The following is an 18,618-nucleotide window of genomic DNA, read 5'->3' on the forward strand; positions in this document are numbered from 1 at the left end:
AAAGTTTTCTTACATTTTAACTTTCAGTAATAACAAGCATGCAAGTACTTTCCTGCCAGAAATCCCCTCTCATTCATTCATCAGTCTCATTCTCATTAGGATATATGCATGCCTTCCTTCTCAATCCAAATTATATGCCCCAAAAATAAAAAGGGTTTTGGTTTTTATATATTTACTTAGTGATCATACATTTCAGAACGATGCACACAGAGTTGCTGGCAGGGTAAGTTTACGTTTGTCCTAAGTAAGGAAAACACAAAGTAAAGGAGAGGAGGCAGTAATTATTATAATGAATTTTGTGTGTGGGAACTGGGAAAAGCCTTGAACTCAATGAACCATGATGAGTTTTACTTAAATTACAATGTAAGTAGAAGTTCCTGCACAAGTAGCAGGCTCGGTATTATGTGTACAGGTGTGTGCCTGGGTGCCTGCAGACACCACACCACAACCCCAACCATCAAAGTCTCCATATGTGGTCAATCACCTCAGTGTTCTATAGCCTTTTATAACTGAAAAAGCACAAACTTCCTCTCTTTCTCTTCATTTCCTTCCTCCATTAAGTCTAAATATAGACCATAAGCTGTTCAGAAAGGCTACTATGTTTTCTACTGTTTTTTCACAGGCAATGAGCAAATATTAAGGATTCAAAATCAATTTCTCCTGAGCCATCCCATGGTACAACTCATGCATGGGATTGTCAGAAGTTAATTCTCACAAGCCATGGGAATTATTTTTCCAGTAGCAAGTACAATGCCAGAGACAGTCAGACAGATTTTCTGAAGGATGTTTCATTTAAATAGGGAAGAGGAAATTAAGGTGGAGATAGGAGGGAAAAGAAAACACTATTGAACCTGACATTACTAGCAAGGCAGAATTAACAGGAAGGCAAACAAACCCAAAATATTACAGCAAGGAAGTGACAGAAGGCTCTGAAAGCAAACATGGGATACTAACACTGTGGACCTTACCCCCCTACAGTTTTGATCCCACTTACTTTTATTATTATTATTATTATACCAATATTTTATTCCAGCTACTTTATTTTAGTGATGTTGGCTTTGGTCCTTTCTCTCTGGTTTCTGTGAGCTCTTGGTTCCATAGAAGGTGCAACAGTTCTGCAAACAGTGATGCTACCACAAAACAGCTTTGAGACCTCAGTTTTTTAACATTTCACTCAACATTTCCGATGTCAGCATTTTTTTAAAGATGCTTAAAATTTTGAAAGGAGAATTGCTAATAACAGTATGAGCCAGTGAGAAAACGAACACAGAAATGAGATGAGCTTGAAAAGAAACATTTTATTTGGTAAAAAATAAAGGTAATAAATTATTTCAAGGCAATTTTTGGTTTGTATTTGTACATACAGAGTATACTCATAACATAGCTGCTATGTAATCCAGGAGTTCCATCTTAGGGAAAAAGGATTTACGTATCAAGTAGTCTTAAATGAAACCAGCACAGTCCTTTACATCTGTCAGAATTGAAACCAACTTGATGGAATCCCTTTCTCATGCTTGCCACCCCCCAGAATTATGCAGGAAAATCCATTCTGGGTCTTGTGTATTTGTAGCATCCCTCATGCTTCTTTTTCACCATCTAGATTAGTGTCTCAGCTTTTTTCAATCAAAGAGCAACTGATTATTATGTTTCCTGCCATGTTGGGGCACTAGCTTTCATTTTCAAGTGGTAAAATGTTCAACTGGTAAAACATTATGAATATTCACTCGTGATTTCATCTTCTGATTTTGTTTCCTTTGCTGTGTGTGAAGATACCTGCAAATTCTCTTTATTTTTGTCTCTTTGTTTTTTTTTTAGTAATTCAAATTCACATCCATATCCTCTTCTGAAATCTTATGGATCATCACAGATCCACATACTCTTCTTTAAAGAAGATTGATCTAAACTCTGAAATTGGAATATTTTCACATCAGCACATGTGACATTTGAAAGAAACATATCATGAAGTCTAAATGTGGTGTTGCCATGGGTCAAAATCAGACACGACTCAAACAAAACAAAGAAAGTATGTAGTCAACAATTACCCACAATACATCAGCTGGGATTGCACCGAGAGCTTTAATACCAAAACCTAACAAAACATGTATGCGTTTGTTATACATGTTTATACTTGTTTACATGTTATACATGTAAACTAGGCCATTCCAGGTATGCTTTATCCTGGAATGGCCTAGTTTAAAAATCTAAGCATGTTTTTAATGCCTCATTGGAACAGTTCTTCAGAGTGATATTCCAGAGCTTGGGAAGCTGTAGACGATCAGTCTGAATTTTGAGTATGTTGATTGCTAAATGAGGCAAGAAAAGACATACAATAGACATGTAGGAGTCCAGTGTCTGAATGCTAATTGATTAGTTGCATTCATTCCTCAAACACAATAAAATATTGTCAGTGGTGCTCAGTCTTTCAAATATTTCTACTTCAACTGGCATAAATTCCATGTGTTCTGGAGAGAAAAGCAATTTTTCTCCCAGCTGTATTTATATATGGAAGCAACACTTTCAAAATAAGCACGTATCTTGGCCCACGCATCAGAAATGATGGTTTTTCCTCCAACTATCTTTTGCACTTAACCATTGAATTTTTAGATATTTTACCACATATGGTGAAAGAAAGATGCATAGCCATCAGAAGCTTCAGAAGCTTCTTCTGAAGGGATGCCAAGTAATTCTTAGCAAACCAGATTTTCTTCCAGAAATACACAGAGATATTTTGTAAAAATCCACAAAGACATATATGAAAAAAAATTATTTATGTCTTTTGGAAGAAGGGACAGGCAACTCAGGACAACTACAAGGATATTGTGAGGATTTACAAGGAGAAAATTAGAGGGGCCAAAGCCCATCTGGAACTTAACCCAGCTACTGCCAGAAAAGACAATAAAAAGCCTTCTATAAACACATCAGCAACAGGAATGTTGAGGAGAATCTCTATCCTCTCTTGGATGCATGGGGTGGGGGCGGGGGGGAGCATCGTCACAAAAGATGAAGCAAACACTGAGGTACTTAATGCCTTCTTTGCCTCAGTCTTCACTAGTAGGACCAGTTGTTCTCTGGGTACCAGCCCCCTGAGCTGGAAGACAGGAATGAGTAAGAGAATGAAACCCCCAAAATCCAAAGGAAAATGGTGAGATACCTGATACTGACACACCACTTAAACACACACATCTCTGGGGCTGGATTGCACTTACCCAAGGGTACTGGGGGAGCTGGCAGGAGTGCTCACTGAGCCCCTTTCATTTAGCAGCAGTGCTGCTTAGCTGGGAAGATCCCAGGTTACTGAAAGCTGGCAAATGTGATGTCAATCTACAAGGACCAGAAGAGGATGCAGGAAACGACAGGCCTGTCCACTCTGATCTGGGTGCCAGGGACACCATTTCCCAGAGCATTCTCCTGGAGAAACTGGATGCTCATGGCTTGAATGGGTGCACGGTTCATTGGCTACAAAACTAGCTGTATGGCCTGTTGGTGGATGGAATCCATTCCCATTGGCATCCAGCACAATGGTGTTCCCAAGGGCTTGGTGTTGGGGCCAGTCTTGCTTAGTACCTTTTCTGATGATCTGTGTGAGGAGATCACATAGACCCTCAGTCAGTTTGCAGATGACAGCAAGTTAACTGGGAGTGTTGATCTGCTGGAGGGTAGGAAGGCTCTGCAGAGGGATCTGGACAGGCTGGATCAGCAATAGCATGGCCAGCAAGACCAGGACAGCGACTGTTCCCCTGTGCTTGGCACTGGTACGGCCACACTTTGAACACTGTGTTCAGTTCTGGGTCGCCCACTACACTTTGAACACTGTGTTCAGTTCTGGGTCCCACACTACAAGAAGGACATTGAGGTGCTGGAGTGTGTCCAGAGAAGGGCAACAGAGCTGGCAAAGGGTCTGCAGCACAAGTTTTATAGCTTAATTGATCAACATCACAAAAGCAAACTCAGAACTACTAGCTTTGCTTAACAGGAAAGGAGCCCTGTTCTGAGCTCTCCAAGAGAAAATGTTTTGTGGTTTTTTTCTGTCCTGGTTACAAGTACAGAAAAGCATTCTCAGAACATGCAACATGTTTAGCATCATGTGAAATGTGACAATTGTAGATCTAACTATAACTCTTAGAGCTAAAAATTATGAAAGATTTCAGACCCCATGTAAAGGTACCCAGACATCTATCTGTAAGCACCTCTCTGAAATAAGAAATGAAATGGCAAGACAGTCTTTCAAGCAATGCAGTCTCCTCTCTTGTCAATGGGGTGCTAATGGAATATGTACTTGTGCAAGTGAAGGCAAAATTGGAGGAACATGCTTCAATTACCCATGAACTACTGCAGCTTTATGTTGCTCTAACTTTCCTGACTTATATGAACACAAACAAAAAAACCCTAAGTACTGTACTGTGCAATACAACATTGATATGGGGAACAAATTACACTAAGTACCGTGGTAACCCTACTGATCTCTCTGCCTTATACAGTTGCAAAGCTACTTGTTGATTGTACAGCTTGCCCCACCTAATGCTACAAATGAAAAAAAATGTGTATTTATCATACAGCTTAGTAGAGTCAATTAAAATTTTATTTTTACATTGTCCTGGAACAAATTTAGGTATTTTTTATGATGTCTTATAAACCACAACATGTTTTAATACATTTCAGAAAGCTGAGAAAGGATCAAACAGTTGTTGTCTTTAAATAGTAATTTTTCACCTATGCACAAACATCTAGCGCCTGATAAGCTTTTTGCTTTTCTCAAGGTTTGTCACAAATACTACTATCCTCATTTATTAGACAGCTGGCAACTCACTTTTTCTTGATTTATAATCTTTCTTCACATCTAGTTCGTGTTTGTTAGCATGAATAAAGAGGGCAGTGCAAGGTCATTAATAAGAGAACCACCAACAATTTTGCAGTCCGAGAGGCAGCAAAAGCTATTTATTATAAGGCTGAAGAAAGGAAGCAATTTAAATCATGACTGTATGTAGGGGTAGTTTATTTATGACACAAATTGAATGAGCACTGGATGAAGAGCCTGCATCTCCCAGCTGCACTGCCCTCTGCTCCCAACAGTGCTCCTGAGGGAGCTCAACACCCTCAGCACAGCCTAACTCTGCCCAGCTTTCATAGAGATGTGTGACTTTGCTAATGGAGTTTTACTGAATGCGGGAATGACGTGACATTTCTTATGGATTTCACAACTCCCAAGCCATGTGGCCAAATGACCATCATGCATGGCAACAGCTATTACTTCACAGCCTTACAAAACTGGGAGTGCATTGGGTGTGTGCGGGTTGTAAAACCTGTAACATGCAATGCACATTTAGGACACATTGAATTAACTGCATCTCTTTGGAAAGGCAGAAACATCAACACAAGCTTTGGAAAAAAAGAAGTTCAAAAATACAAATTCCAATATTTCTCTCCAGAAATCTGCACATCTTTTTTCTCTGCTGATATAAGGATTTTTTTGACACCTACATTTTCATTTTATGGGCAACTGGGTTCCCATGGAGACATGAGGCAATCACATCAGACATCAGTACATCAGACAGTATTGGGTGAGTATCTTCCCACTAACACAGGTTCTGGAGGGAACAAATGAAAACTTGGTCCTTGCAGCATCTGTGAACCTCCCTAGTGTGCTTCCCAACCTTCAAAGCTGCAGCTGCAGGCAGGGCATTAAGCTGCTCTTCCCATGGTGTCAAGCAGAGCCTTATCCTCCCCAAGCAGCACTGGGTCGTGTTATATTCCTGAAATAGTGATGTCAGTACATTAAGAGTCTGATCCTACTTCCCCTGAGGTCTGTGGAATTCATTTTCATTAACTCGGATCAAGCCTTAGCACAGACCATTCCTATGTGGGAACTCTGAGAACAGAGCTGAAAATGAAAAAAAATTGCTAGTTCTATGAAGAGTTTTTTGCAATATCAGCTCTATGAGCAGGCTCTTCACAGAAGGATCTTAATCTTCTGTGCAGGTAAAAACCAGCAGTATGTATCTACAAACACAGGTGACTTGGTAAATTAAAGTATCTGCCTTATGAGGATTCTTTAATTAGCAATCTACATTGAAAAATTCAGTAAATATTTCCAAATTTCATGATTTCCCAAAGCTTATTATAATATGGAAAGCACTTGCTCTTCTAAACTTGCCCCAAGATCCTTGTTCTCCCTCTCTCATTTCCTTCCCAAATATAGTTCTGCCTACAAGCGTATGTCAGAGATCACAAGAGTACATAGCAAAACTAAAGATCTGCCTAAAACTAACCCCACCATTTTTAGCACTAACTGCACTTCAGGTACTATCCTGAGCAAATGTCCAACTGGCTAAAAATTATTAAGTGTTTTAAAAAGTACAGTATGGCATTGCTGGTGTCTGCCCAGCTGTGGAAGTACATTGTGCTTATGTGAAAACATGCCTTGAGAACTAAGACACTCTTTATCTTGGGTCTGAACATGTTGCCTCTGTTGGGACAGAATATTTAAATATAAATATTTGTTTGGGAAAAATGCTAACTATGGTATTTCATCAAGGAAGGAACAAAGTGCTCACCAAGAAATTAATAAAATCTTTTGTGATTACAAGCAATGGAGAGACTTAAACTTTCAGCAGAGGACTGAGATGCAAGTCTTTGTCAGTCATATAAATAATTAGCATCCCCACAATGAAAGTTACTGCTATGAGGCATGAGCCCTAATAAAGGTGCCTAAGAGCTTGAATAAAAAGCTGACACTGCTTTGTTGAAATCACTTACAGTAACTATGGTGACTTCATGGGAACCTGAGCAGGTTCTCAGGGAGAAGTAGATTTCTATTTAAAATCTATTCCCAGGGTCACAGGTAGATAAGACAAATTGACATCATCTAACTGGTGCGTTTTTGCCTTTTTGGTATTTCTTTCTAAAGAATGATGCCAAAACCTTCATGGTAGACTCCTCCATAGAACACTGTGGGACTTTCCAGATTTAAGACTGACGTTTTCTCCTAAAACTCTTTCCTGAAACACTAAGATCTGTATAAGAATTCTAAGCTTTCAGAAGTGTCATTTCAGAAAAATCGGAATTTTGAACAAAAGTGCCACAGAAAATCTTACAGGTAAATGGTTATGGAGTCCTTCTAAGACATGAACTTCACACCCAGGGCAGGGTAAGCCAGATGAATGTATTGGCAGTGCACTGCAGATGAGAAGTGGATGCCATGCTGCTGCCCAAACACATCACCACACACCTGTTTTTGTGAGCACTAACCTGTAGTCACCTATTTTATGATGCAGAGGCTCAGATAAACCAAATGTCCCTTAGACTTAGGTGCCTCAATCCCTTCACTAAAGTTTAACACTTTGTACCACCACCCTTCACTGATACTTTCTTTGTCTTAGGAAAGGTGCTTTATCATTTGATGTGGTGATTTGTAAAAATCTCACTTTTAGCTGCCTAATTCCTTGCAGATTCCTAATGCCTTCCTTCCTTGTAATAGTCATCCTGACATAAGGCCATTAAAGCCACAAAATACCTGGCCACACTTGAAAGGCCACAGCTGCAAAAATATCTGCCAACACTTAAAACAGATTGTTGCATGTGAAACTCAAAAACTTACCTGAGAAATGGAAGTCCACAGATTTTTTTTTTTTAAACACCAAATAGAAAAATGTAATAAAAAAGCTTTTTAAACAAAAACATTACAGAATACTGGCATGCTGTACAAATGTGATTAACCCACTGAAATTTAAACTAGTTGTAGGTTATATTCAAGGTACCTTTTCTATAAATAGTTTTTTTTAATGTTCATTCTACATTCACACTAGTTTAACCATGTAAACAAGTCTGTGAAAACTGAGATTAAGGTCACTTTCAAATCTGTTTGCCAAATACTTCAGAAAAATATCATATTACACAGAAAATTCAATAAAGATAGATCCATCTACTGCCTAAACAGTTCAATAGATGCTAGGGGGTAAATTATTAACAAAATGAAACCTAAAAGAGGTTTCCAAAAATTAAAGATAAGTAACATGCAATGCATTAACATTTGTGTTTATCACTTGAAAGTGTAAATAAATGCTGAAAAAATATGATTTACTATTCCTAGTGCTATCCTATTTTTGAAGGGCAAATATTTGGAAACAATATTATCTGAGGTTTAAAAACATCCCCCATCTTTTTTACCCCATGTTTATTAATCTTAAAATATACTAGAATGTATTTTCTTCACAAGGAAAATGTATAAATTTAATCTTACAATATCAACACTATAAACAACTTCCTTGAGACATTTTCTGGACACAGAATTTCTGTGAAGATTTAAGTATAACAATTCCAGAATAATAATTTTTAAAAATATGTACATTCGTTCCAACGTCCTAGACCCAAGAAGAAAACCAAGTAAACTCTACAAAAGTTAGCCACGAGTCTTTGTCCAGTTAAGATTATGTCCAGCTTTGCCAGTCTCGCTGCATTTCAATATAATCAACAAAATTATAACATCACTTGTTTTTGTGTAGCAAGTTCCCAAACTTTTGCATAAATCCTCTCAGCTTGTTTTCATTAGGCTGCAATGGGTGGTAAGCAGCTGAGTTGTAGCTGACCATGTGATTACTCCTGCCATAATTATTCCCTAAGGTCTTGGTTTTGATATCTGATAGATGTGAACTGCTGTTGGCCACATTTCCTGCAGGTTGGCTGGCATTTTCCATCTTACAGAATGGCTCAAAGCGACTATAAACACGCCTTTCACTCAAGCGAGACCTCAGCTCCTCTTGGTGCTTTGAGCCTGTCAGCTGTGGTGCCACTGAACTTGATCTTTGGAGAGCAGAAACAGGAGCACTTTCGGAAGTAGCATTTGAGGAGATTTCCTTTGCATCTTGATACTGAATCTGTTCTGTATTAAATCTTGGAGTAGATGGATCTCCTGCAGTTTCTATGAACTTACTTTCAAGGGGGCACAAGAGAGGACACTTTTTATTGCTCTCGTCAGATGGAGGTTTTGGAGATTTCGGCGACTTCGGAGACTTTGGAGACTTTGTTGGACTCCCGGTGACATCTTCTTTACTTCTGTTCAAACTACCTTGAGAATTTGATGATGAATTTCTTTTTCTCTTTGGGGAAGAATCTGTCTTATTTTCAGAAATCTTCGGTTTTTGATTCTCATCTTCAGAAACCAATGTGTCAGAACTACTACACATTCTGTAAAAGGCAGGACCTTTGTTTTTTGACAAGTTTTCCTTCTTGTCTGGTGTGAGATTAAGAAGTGACCGCAGTTTCTGGGATCCTTTCTTCAGAAAACTTGGAGAATTCTTACTTTCTTTCTTCGATGTGCAATCTTTACTAGACTCCTCTCTGCTAGCTTCAGTGAGAGCTGCCATGGAGATTGCCTTGCTAGCAGTCGGGCTCTTCAGCTCTCCTTTCAGGTCCTTTTCCTCCTGTGGCGAGTGATTGGTTACACTATGCAAACTTTTAGCACTCTTCAGCATGTCTTCTGGAAGTTTTGGACTAACTGGCTGCTTAAGTCTATGCCTAGTCAATGTGCTGTAAACATAATTGGATGCATGTTTGTTGGTACCAGGATCCAATATGGACTTGGAATTAAACATGGGAAAACTTCTCCTTTTGAGCATATTTTCATTTTGAAGGTTCTTCAAATTTTCTGCATGTTTGTCTGTACACAGCGTTGTGTACAAATACAGTGATGAGTCACCAGCTGCATTTGAATTTACAGTAGGTTTTGTGTCATCTGCAATCTGAATTCTATGGCCTGTTGGTGCATCTGATTTAAGAGGAGAGTTTGTGCTAAGCTCGTCTAAATTATTATCTGTTCTATCTTCCACACTCGGAGCGTGGTTAGATGTCCCTTTGGGTGTTGCACTTCCCTCTGACCCAATTATAGTTGAATTTGAAGAACTCGCACAGCTGCTTACTTCCTGCTGTTCAGGTAAAGTTGGCTGAAACACCAATGACGATCGCAAGCGAGAATGAGAGTACAGTGCATGAGCTTTAATATTTTCAGCTGTGTCATAGCTATCATATCTGTCACCCAAGGCTGACCCATTTGACTCTACTGGATAATCTGACTGGTCATTCAAATAGGACTTTATTCGCCAGTTACGTAGGAATGATTTTGTTGTGTGCTCGAGGGTGGGCATCCTCTGCTGCAGATGGCGGATATGATTGTCTGTCCCATTAAAAGACCTCCGTACAATTGAATTTCTCTCCGCAAGATTTACCTTTGGTCGTGAGAACTGATCAGCAAAACTTTGCTGGGGAATATTGTAGTTATTTGCATATCCTCCCCGTAATGATGACACAATACTAAGGCTATCAGATGGCATTTTCCAAGTATTTGGTAGATTGTTTGCTCTGTTAATAGCTCTGTTGAGCAATAGGTAAGGTGTCCTTTCTGGCTTCTCTCCAGCATAACTATGTCTCTTCCAGTGCTCATTTTTTTCACTAGGTTGATACTGCTGTATTGGATTTTGAACATTGAAAGCTGGATTAAATGGTTGCTTGTTATAGGCTTGGTTTCTCAAGCCATATTTATCTATTTCATTTACTGCATATCTTCCACGAGACTTCCAAACAGGATCTATCTTGAGAACATTGTCTTGCCTACCAAAAAGGTTTCTCTGGCTAGAAACTGAAGCCAAGGAAGACACTGAATGCTGGTATGTATCATTATCCCAGAGCGCCTTGCGACTGTTCACCCGCACTAATTCTGGGGCAAACGAGCTGGGAACGGAAGAACGGGCATACAGCGTCCTGAACTCTTCATCAAAGGATTCAACAAGCTGTCCTGTGATAACTTGAACCATGCTGAGGTTAGTTTTTTCAAATGACCACATAAAGCTGAAAGAAGAACAAAAGACCATTAGATACAGCTCTTTTGAGCTGAAGTATTATTCCAGTCTTTCTTGAGAAGAAAGCTTGTACACAAACCTCGGGTTTGTGAAAGTACCTTCTAAATAAATAAGTTGAGGGCATGATTAATGTAATATGGACTCAGGAGGTCTAATCTAACATCAGGTAAATTCAGATGGAGATTTTCCACTGATTTCAGTGGGAGCAGGAATGAGTCAATAACTACCCTTATAACTGCCCTTATTAAAAAAGTATTCTAAAAAAGGATTCAAAAATGTTTAACAGTAAAGTACAAATACCTAATGGAAAAAAATCACTTCTACAAAGTCCATGGCAGGACCAACCTATACCCACTGAATTAACTCTTCTGTCAGAGAATGTTACTGTGTGGTTATGTTGTAAAAAAACCACATTGGAAATAACATGCAGGAGTGCTTCAGCAATTTTGAATGTACTTAATTCTAAATGTTTTCAAAAAGATCTGTCTCAGAATTTGATAAAAGTTTACATTTTCTAATATGCACACTGCATTGGACATGAAAATTTCTTTTCATTCCAATGATGATGCTTTGATAATGCTTTTTTCTCTTTTCTGCTGTAAAAGACTGAACACACACTCAAAGCTAAGTAGCTGCAATTAACTTACAGCTACAAAATGAGATAAATTAACATGTACACTAAGGATGCTGAAACAAGACTAATATGGGGCGAAAAACATACAATTTGTAGGTTACAACAATGAAAAAATTAGTTTTGAAATCCTATTTTTCATGAAAAAGGAAAAAATAAAGAATTTATTTATTTGCATTTTTCTTCTAGAGGATAGAAAATAGGTTAGTTTTGTTCTCAAAAATAGCTTACTGCTTAAGGGGTTTTTTGCTGTTGTTGTATTTCTCAGGAAGTTACAGTGTATCAAGATTAAATCAAATCATGCTGTATAAGTTCTTCTATTAATTCTCACAATTAAGAATAACATATAATATTGAAAAAAACCCTGAACTTTAAATTGAGTTCAGTGACAGAGTTCAGAAAGACTTGCTTTTCCTGTTACAAATCACTAGATTCTTTTACCAAGGAGGCCTAATTTCTACAGAAATTGATGTTTCCAGCCCCTGTGGTGCAAGGTGTTCAAGCAGTGTGGTTTTTCAAACTGGAATGTGAAAACCTATCCCACTCTCACAGACTATGATACTGTGTGTAGATGTCAAAGTATGCAGGCTCTCCCTGCAGTCTCTTACCCTGAGTCATTTATGAACTTGTCACTTACCTCACTACCATTTATATGTGTCAGTCTGAATTTGGGGCTGGCTGAGTCTTAGAGGAAATAAAAGGTAAGATTTTCAAAAGCTTACAGTGGTGGAAATCTGTGCAAGTCAGTGGCTGTGGATCTGACACCCAGGCACTATGCTGGCAGAAACCAACTTACTCGGGCAAAGGAGAAAAGTGTAGCATGAAAAGAAGGAAAATATTTAATAATGTGTGAGTTAGGACTGTCTCTGCTTTAACTTAGGTTTTTTCCAGCTCTGCAAGGCTCTTAAGCTGTTCCAGCCTGTTTTGTTCACATACACTGAAAATAAAAAGGAAAACAGAATACAGAAACAGCCAAATACAGAAAGAGAGACGGGCAATCATGAATTTGACCATCATATACTAGAGAGCCACAGAATCAGTCTCTAATGTTAGCTTTAGATCATTACATGGAGCAGCCATCTTATGAAAAAATTTTGACACTCACTTCTCTGGAGTGAATGTTAAAGAAGAATAATTCAGACAACATAAGACAGGATTTTTTTCCTTTTTACAACTCTTCAGCTGTAGCAAAACCTATATTCTTTATTTCTTATTTGTGAAAAATGAACAGAGGATCTCTTAGGCTAGTTAGCAATAAGTATCTATGAAAACTTGTTAAATTACAGAAAACATATTCAAATTTACCCATGTGATTCCCTAGAAGAATTTTCACAAATACAAAACCCCAAAATTTGTTATAGCAGCAGTACTGAGATGGCAGGTTTGCTACAGACACTTCAGTGATTGATCTTACCTGTAAGAACCATAAATGACTTTCTTACAGTCAACAAGAATAAATTTTTGTTCCATTTTTCCATGGAATTTTGCTCCTGTTTTAGAATAGTAATCTTGTCCTTTCACTGTCCGCACCCTCATATTCTGAAAAAGACAATCAAAACACTTTACTTCGTCTACAACAGTCCATGTTTAGCATTCAGAGGGCTAAAATTCAGAGGAACAGTAGGAGAAAAAAAAATTATTACATATTAATAAGTTCTGCAGGGAATGAAATGCTGATGAAACTTATCACCTAGGGACCCAAAATGGACAGTTATTGTTTTGTCTTCAAGACTGATGAGATTCCCTAGGTCTCAGCAAAATGAAATTCCACTTTTCCATAGCTGCAACTTCAGAAAAGAGATTCGGTCAGAAAATACCTTCAACAAGGGGAAAAAGGTTTTGTACTGTAAAAAAAAAATTCTTTCCATCAGCTGATGCACATGTTTATATGATTTCCAAGTACATCAGCCAATCATAGAGAACACTTAAAAGAGTCAGGATCACTTTTATTTTAATTGAACAAGACTGCTGTGTCTACAAACACATACACCCTACTGTGAGTTCATCCACTGAATGTTACCACCTGGTGCTAGAATCCCTTGCAATAAAATTTACCACCAATAAAATTTATCTATCAGCTTTGCACCATGAGATCAATCCCATTTTTAAATTCAGACACACTAACACAATGGGCATATGTAGCACAAACTCAATGCAGCAGCTGATTTTGAATTCTATTAAGCTTTATGCTTTATTCATGCAAACTCAGTAAATGGCACTTGGGAAATTTTCCACGCCCGATCTCAAAGATGTGGTGAATTTTTATCCCCGACTACTGGGATAAACATGAAACTGATTCAGCTAAGTCAGCATCTTGTAATTTTTCTCTATCTACTGTCACTTGGGTTTTTATGCTCATAGAAATAGAAAATTTGAAAGAAGTTGTTACTATACCTCATGGACTGTACTAATAACAATTTCCTAAAAGTTCTTATGGAGATGTAGAAAAAAGGACACAAGGCAACAAAAATTGTTACACGAAAGGTGCTTACTTATAGAAAAACTAAAATTTATATTCAATGCAAACCAACCTACAAGCATCAACTTCATGTAAATATGAGACAAAATGCTACACAAGAGATAAAAGCAGCTTGGAAGGTAACTGTGAATGATCACAATATTTACTGTAGTTTCTAGCCTTGGAATAGTTTTTCTAGCAAGCTTTTCGGTGGGAGTAAAATCCATAATTTAGCATTGTCAGTAAAAACCAAGAATCTACATGATTATCACATACACTGTACATATGGAAATGGTGGCATGTAAGACCTGTGAGTAGACAGGAATGTCACACTTCACCAGGACTGCCACGAAGACAGGCTGCAGATCACAGCAGATGTACTCTGTGTAAAAGTCAGCTGTAGGTAGAAGGGCTGTTCATGAAGACACTGGAAAAGACTCTGTACATGGTAACTCCTTCAAAACCAGGAGGATTAAATAAATGGATAGGATAGGATAGGATAGGATAGGATAGGATAGGATAGGATAGGATAGGATAGGATAGGATAGGATAGGATAGGACAGGACTATTTCAGATGGAAAGGAGGTACAATGATCATCTACTCCAACTACCTGACAAACTAAGGACCGACCAAAAGTTAAAGTAAATTATTAAGGGCATTATCCAAATGCCTCTCAAGCACTGTTGGGCTTGGGGCATTGATCACTTCCACTGTTCAACAACTCCCTTGGTGCTTCCTGATGTCCAGTCTAAACTTCCTGTGGTGGGTTGAACCATTCCCATGCATACTGTCACTGGATACCAGGGGGAAGAGACAAGCACCTCCTTCTTCACTTCCCATCCTCAGCAAGCTGTACAGATGTTCAGACTTACAGACTCATTTAAAATGCCAGTCCATAAAGCATGACTGAGTTTGCCATTCAGTAATACAAGCCTTCATTACGTATGGGAGCACTTCTACATTTGCCTAAAACATATGAAGTTCAGGTAGATAGAGGCCATAGGAGTTTTAAAGATAGCATCTTCTACAATCAATGGAATTTTATCTTTCCAAACTGAAAATTTTAAAAATTAGGAGAAAATATCTATGACATGAAAGCACATTTCCAAATGACACATGCTTTATAAATCAGTGTATACTTCAGTGTTGGTGAAATGAAAAATCAAATGAAAAATCCAACCACAGAATAATAATTACACTTAAAAGCTCCTGAATTGGAAAATTAGGGTTTAACTCAAGTTATCAAAGTTGTTTAAACTTCATCCACCATTAGGAGCGTTTTTGCTTTGCATTTCTGTCAAGCTTTGAAAGAGCTCAACTCTGTTAAAATATTTTCAATTCAACTCACTTAAAATGTACAAAGACAGCATTTAAGAATTACTTTTGTTCATGAGCTATATGTCTAGCAAATGTAAAACATGCCTAGCAAATATAACACATAAAGTTTATCTTCTAAATAGATAAATACAAGAAGTATCATCTAGAAGTGCTGTAACACTTTAAAAGGTAAAAATTTTAAAAGCAAAAATACAGGTGGATACTTAGGTCTATTTTCAAAAATAGCTACAAAAGAATTAATAACAACCCAATTTGCATTACTGAATGTCAGGTTAACATAAGTTTGAATCTCCAACTGCTAATCACTTTTGCCAACCTAATGCTCTAACTTTTCTGCATTCCAATTAGAAGTTTTCTTCTTGATGAAAATCAATTTTCGTGCTTCTTCAAAGTGATTTTGTTGAACTTTGAACAAGCCCACTGAAGAAAATAATTTCTTCACCAGCAGCTATTCAGGCTTCAACTAATTATGTTAAAAGCTTTTATTTGAAAGATAAATACTACTGAAATAGCAATTCCTAAAAAAGAAGAAAATACTGAAATTTACCCATTCTAAATACAACCATAATACTAATGCCTTACTTTAATAGAATCCTGTGAATTAGTAATGAAATTTGCATTTACTTTGACGACTGTTTTACCCAGTTCTATATTACACATAATTATATGTGCATTTCAGACATAATTAATTATATTTAATCATATTTATATCATTATAATTTGAAAAAGGTAACTTGAGAGCAGCCTATACATTTTCAAGTACCCATAACAAGTAATGCTGGCCTAAAGACACGCCAGTTGAACACATTAAATGTTACTTAGATAATGTCTGATCAGTATTGGACAGGATATAATTTGGAAATCGATGCTGGAGGCGCAACCAAGTCTAATGGCTTGCAAATTACCATACTACACAAAAAAAAAAGCTTTGCCTTAGGTACACATAAGTTGAAATATAACTTTAGGTAGGCATATGTAAAAAAGGAATTCAATTATTTACATTAAATTCCTGGGAAGTTTTAAAAAAAATTGTTGTCACTGTAGTCACTCTGTTGTTTTTGTTTACCTTCTTTTCAGTATTTTCCCCCTTGTAGCTTTTCCATCCCTGATTCTGAACTCTTTTCCTCCCTTGGTAGGTCATCCATTACCAGATGGGAATGTGACAAGTGCCAAAGATCCACTCACATAACCTGTTACCTTTCTAACATAACACTTCCTTTTCCTGCACAGTTCATCCAGAATTCTTGACCAGCTTCAAACCCTCTAATTAAGGTGCCAGAAATGCACACTTTTATTAATCACCCAAAATCCCAAATCACCCAAACCATATTTGGGATATGGAAACAATGCATTTCACTTGGGATTAGAAGCAGTAAACATACACATACCGAATTACAAGCCCCATCTGGTATGAAATGCTGGGCTTCACCCTCCTGCCTGGTTTCACCCTCAGGCTATAGGACTCTCCTAACAGCAGGGTGCTCATCACAGCATCATTGTGGGGAAAGCAATCATTTACAAATGGATCTTCTCTCTTGTCCAAGAGTTTACACGACACTTAGGAACATTTAAAACATCCAGTGGCTGCAGTTTTAGAATAGCCACCAGTGTTGTCCAGTTAAATGACACCCAATGATGAACAAGAAACAAGCTCTAACCTCTTTTATGTACATTTTCACTACACTTTCTCTACATATTCATTCCAGAAAGTGCCACATAACTATGATTTAAAATTTTGAAGTATTATTCACCACTACACATTTATTTTCCTTAGTAAAATCTCTCCAATATGATAACTAGGTACAGTGAGTATACTGGTCTCAAACACTTAATTTCAGCACTTTTTATTTGTAGGCACTGCTTTTATCAGTGTTCCATTACTCGCCCCATATTTGCTGCAAGAATATGCACAAAGAAGAAAATGGATGTCTACCTAATATGTAGCCTAACAGTTTTAAAGGAAAAATAGTCAAATTTTTCATATTGTTCCTCATTGCTATAATTATTTATTGTCCTGTGCCTCTCTTCTCTAGTAAGACAAAACAGGTCATAGAATGATAGAATACCAGATTGGAAGGGACCTCAAGGATCATCTGATCCAACCATTCTTTGCCAAAGTACAGTCTGGTCAAGATGGCCCAGCGCCTGCCCACTTGAGTCTTAAAAGTGTCCAGTGTTGAGGAATCCACCACGACCCTGAGGAAATTATTTCAATTATTTTCACAGTGATTGTTCTCACTGTGACAAAGTTTCCTCTTGGAATCTCTCCAGGAGTAATTTGTTCCCAAGATCCTTCATCCTTTCCAAGCGACTCCTTGTAAAAAATGAGTCTCCGTCCTCTTTGTAGCCTCTCTTTCCATGCTAGAACACAGTGATAAAGTCTCCCTTTCTCTTCTCAAAGCTGAAAAACTCAATTTTCTCAGCCTGTCCTCATATGGCAGCTTCCCAGTCCTTGGATCATCTTTGTGGCCCTTCTCTGGGCCTTCTCCAGCCTGTCCACATCTTTTTTAAGTAGTGAGGATGAGAACTGGACATACTGCTCCAAGTACTGAGTAGAGTGGGACAATGACTTGTTCATCTCTGCTGGTGATGCCCTTGCTGATGCAGCCCAGCATGCTGCTGGCTTTCCTTGCAGAAGCAGCACACTGCTCACTCACACTGAGCTTGTCATGGGCAGAATCCCAGCTGGTTCTATCCCAGCCTGTGCTGCACTCCTGGATTATGCTTTCCCAGGTGCAAGACTTTACCCTCATGCTTGCTGAATGTCCTAAGGGCCTTGCTAGCCCACTCTTACAGCTAATCCAGGTCCTCCTGCAGGGTGGCTCTCCCTTCCCAAGTGCCCACTTATTCACTCTGTCTGGTATCACGAGCAGCCTTTGTCAGGGTACACTTGATCCTTCCATCCAGATGACTTATGAGGATATTAAACAGCATTGGGCCCAGAACTGATCCCTGGATGATTCCACTTGTGACAGATTGTCACAAGCTTTAAAAAGTAGCTATTGACCACATATGTGCTGTACAAATGCCAAGTAGTTTTCAAGTTTGCTTCTATTCTGACATCGAATATGACTCAATGACCACTCAAGACTTGACTGGAGTTTGGTCCTTATCACAGAAGTTCTCCCACAGACACAACATCATGCTGTGAGTAGCTATCCAATAAATAACCAAATCTGCCTTAGATGTCGAAGTACTGGAAAATTTTTGATGATTTTGTTAACACTGGGGAGAAAAAACAGGCTGCAAGCAGGTCTCAAGAGCAGCTCCTACTGAGTATTTAAACATGCATATCTAGGAGTAGATTTCACAGAAGGAAAGTAAAATCAATTGTGGTTTAATT

At 38.2% G+C, this 18,618-nt stretch overlaps 1 protein-coding gene across 3 annotated transcripts in view; it reads right to left on the reverse strand.

Moving 5' to 3' along the window:
- Positions 1 to 1,278: 1,278 nt before the first annotated feature.
- The window catches only part of FAM83B (family with sequence similarity 83 member B), a 57,572-nt gene continuing 40,232 nt past the window's right edge, over positions 1,279 to 18,618 (reverse strand). For all 3 annotated transcript variants that reach the window (XM_059842716.1, XM_059842717.1, XM_059842718.1), the window contains exons 4-5: positions 12,893 to 13,017; positions 1,279 to 10,836 (exon numbers count right to left, since the gene is read on the reverse strand). In XM_059842716.1, the coding sequence (XP_059698699.1) occupies positions 8,481 to 10,836; positions 12,893 to 13,017 (2,481 nt within the window). In that variant the 3' untranslated portion in view covers positions 1,279 to 8,480. The remainder of the gene's footprint in view (positions 10,837 to 12,892; positions 13,018 to 18,618) is intronic.

This window comes from Haemorhous mexicanus, chromosome 3 (assembly GCF_027477595.1).
Source record: "Haemorhous mexicanus isolate bHaeMex1 chromosome 3, bHaeMex1.pri, whole genome shotgun sequence".
NCBI classification, from domain to species: Eukaryota; Metazoa; Chordata; class Aves; order Passeriformes; family Fringillidae; genus Haemorhous; species Haemorhous mexicanus.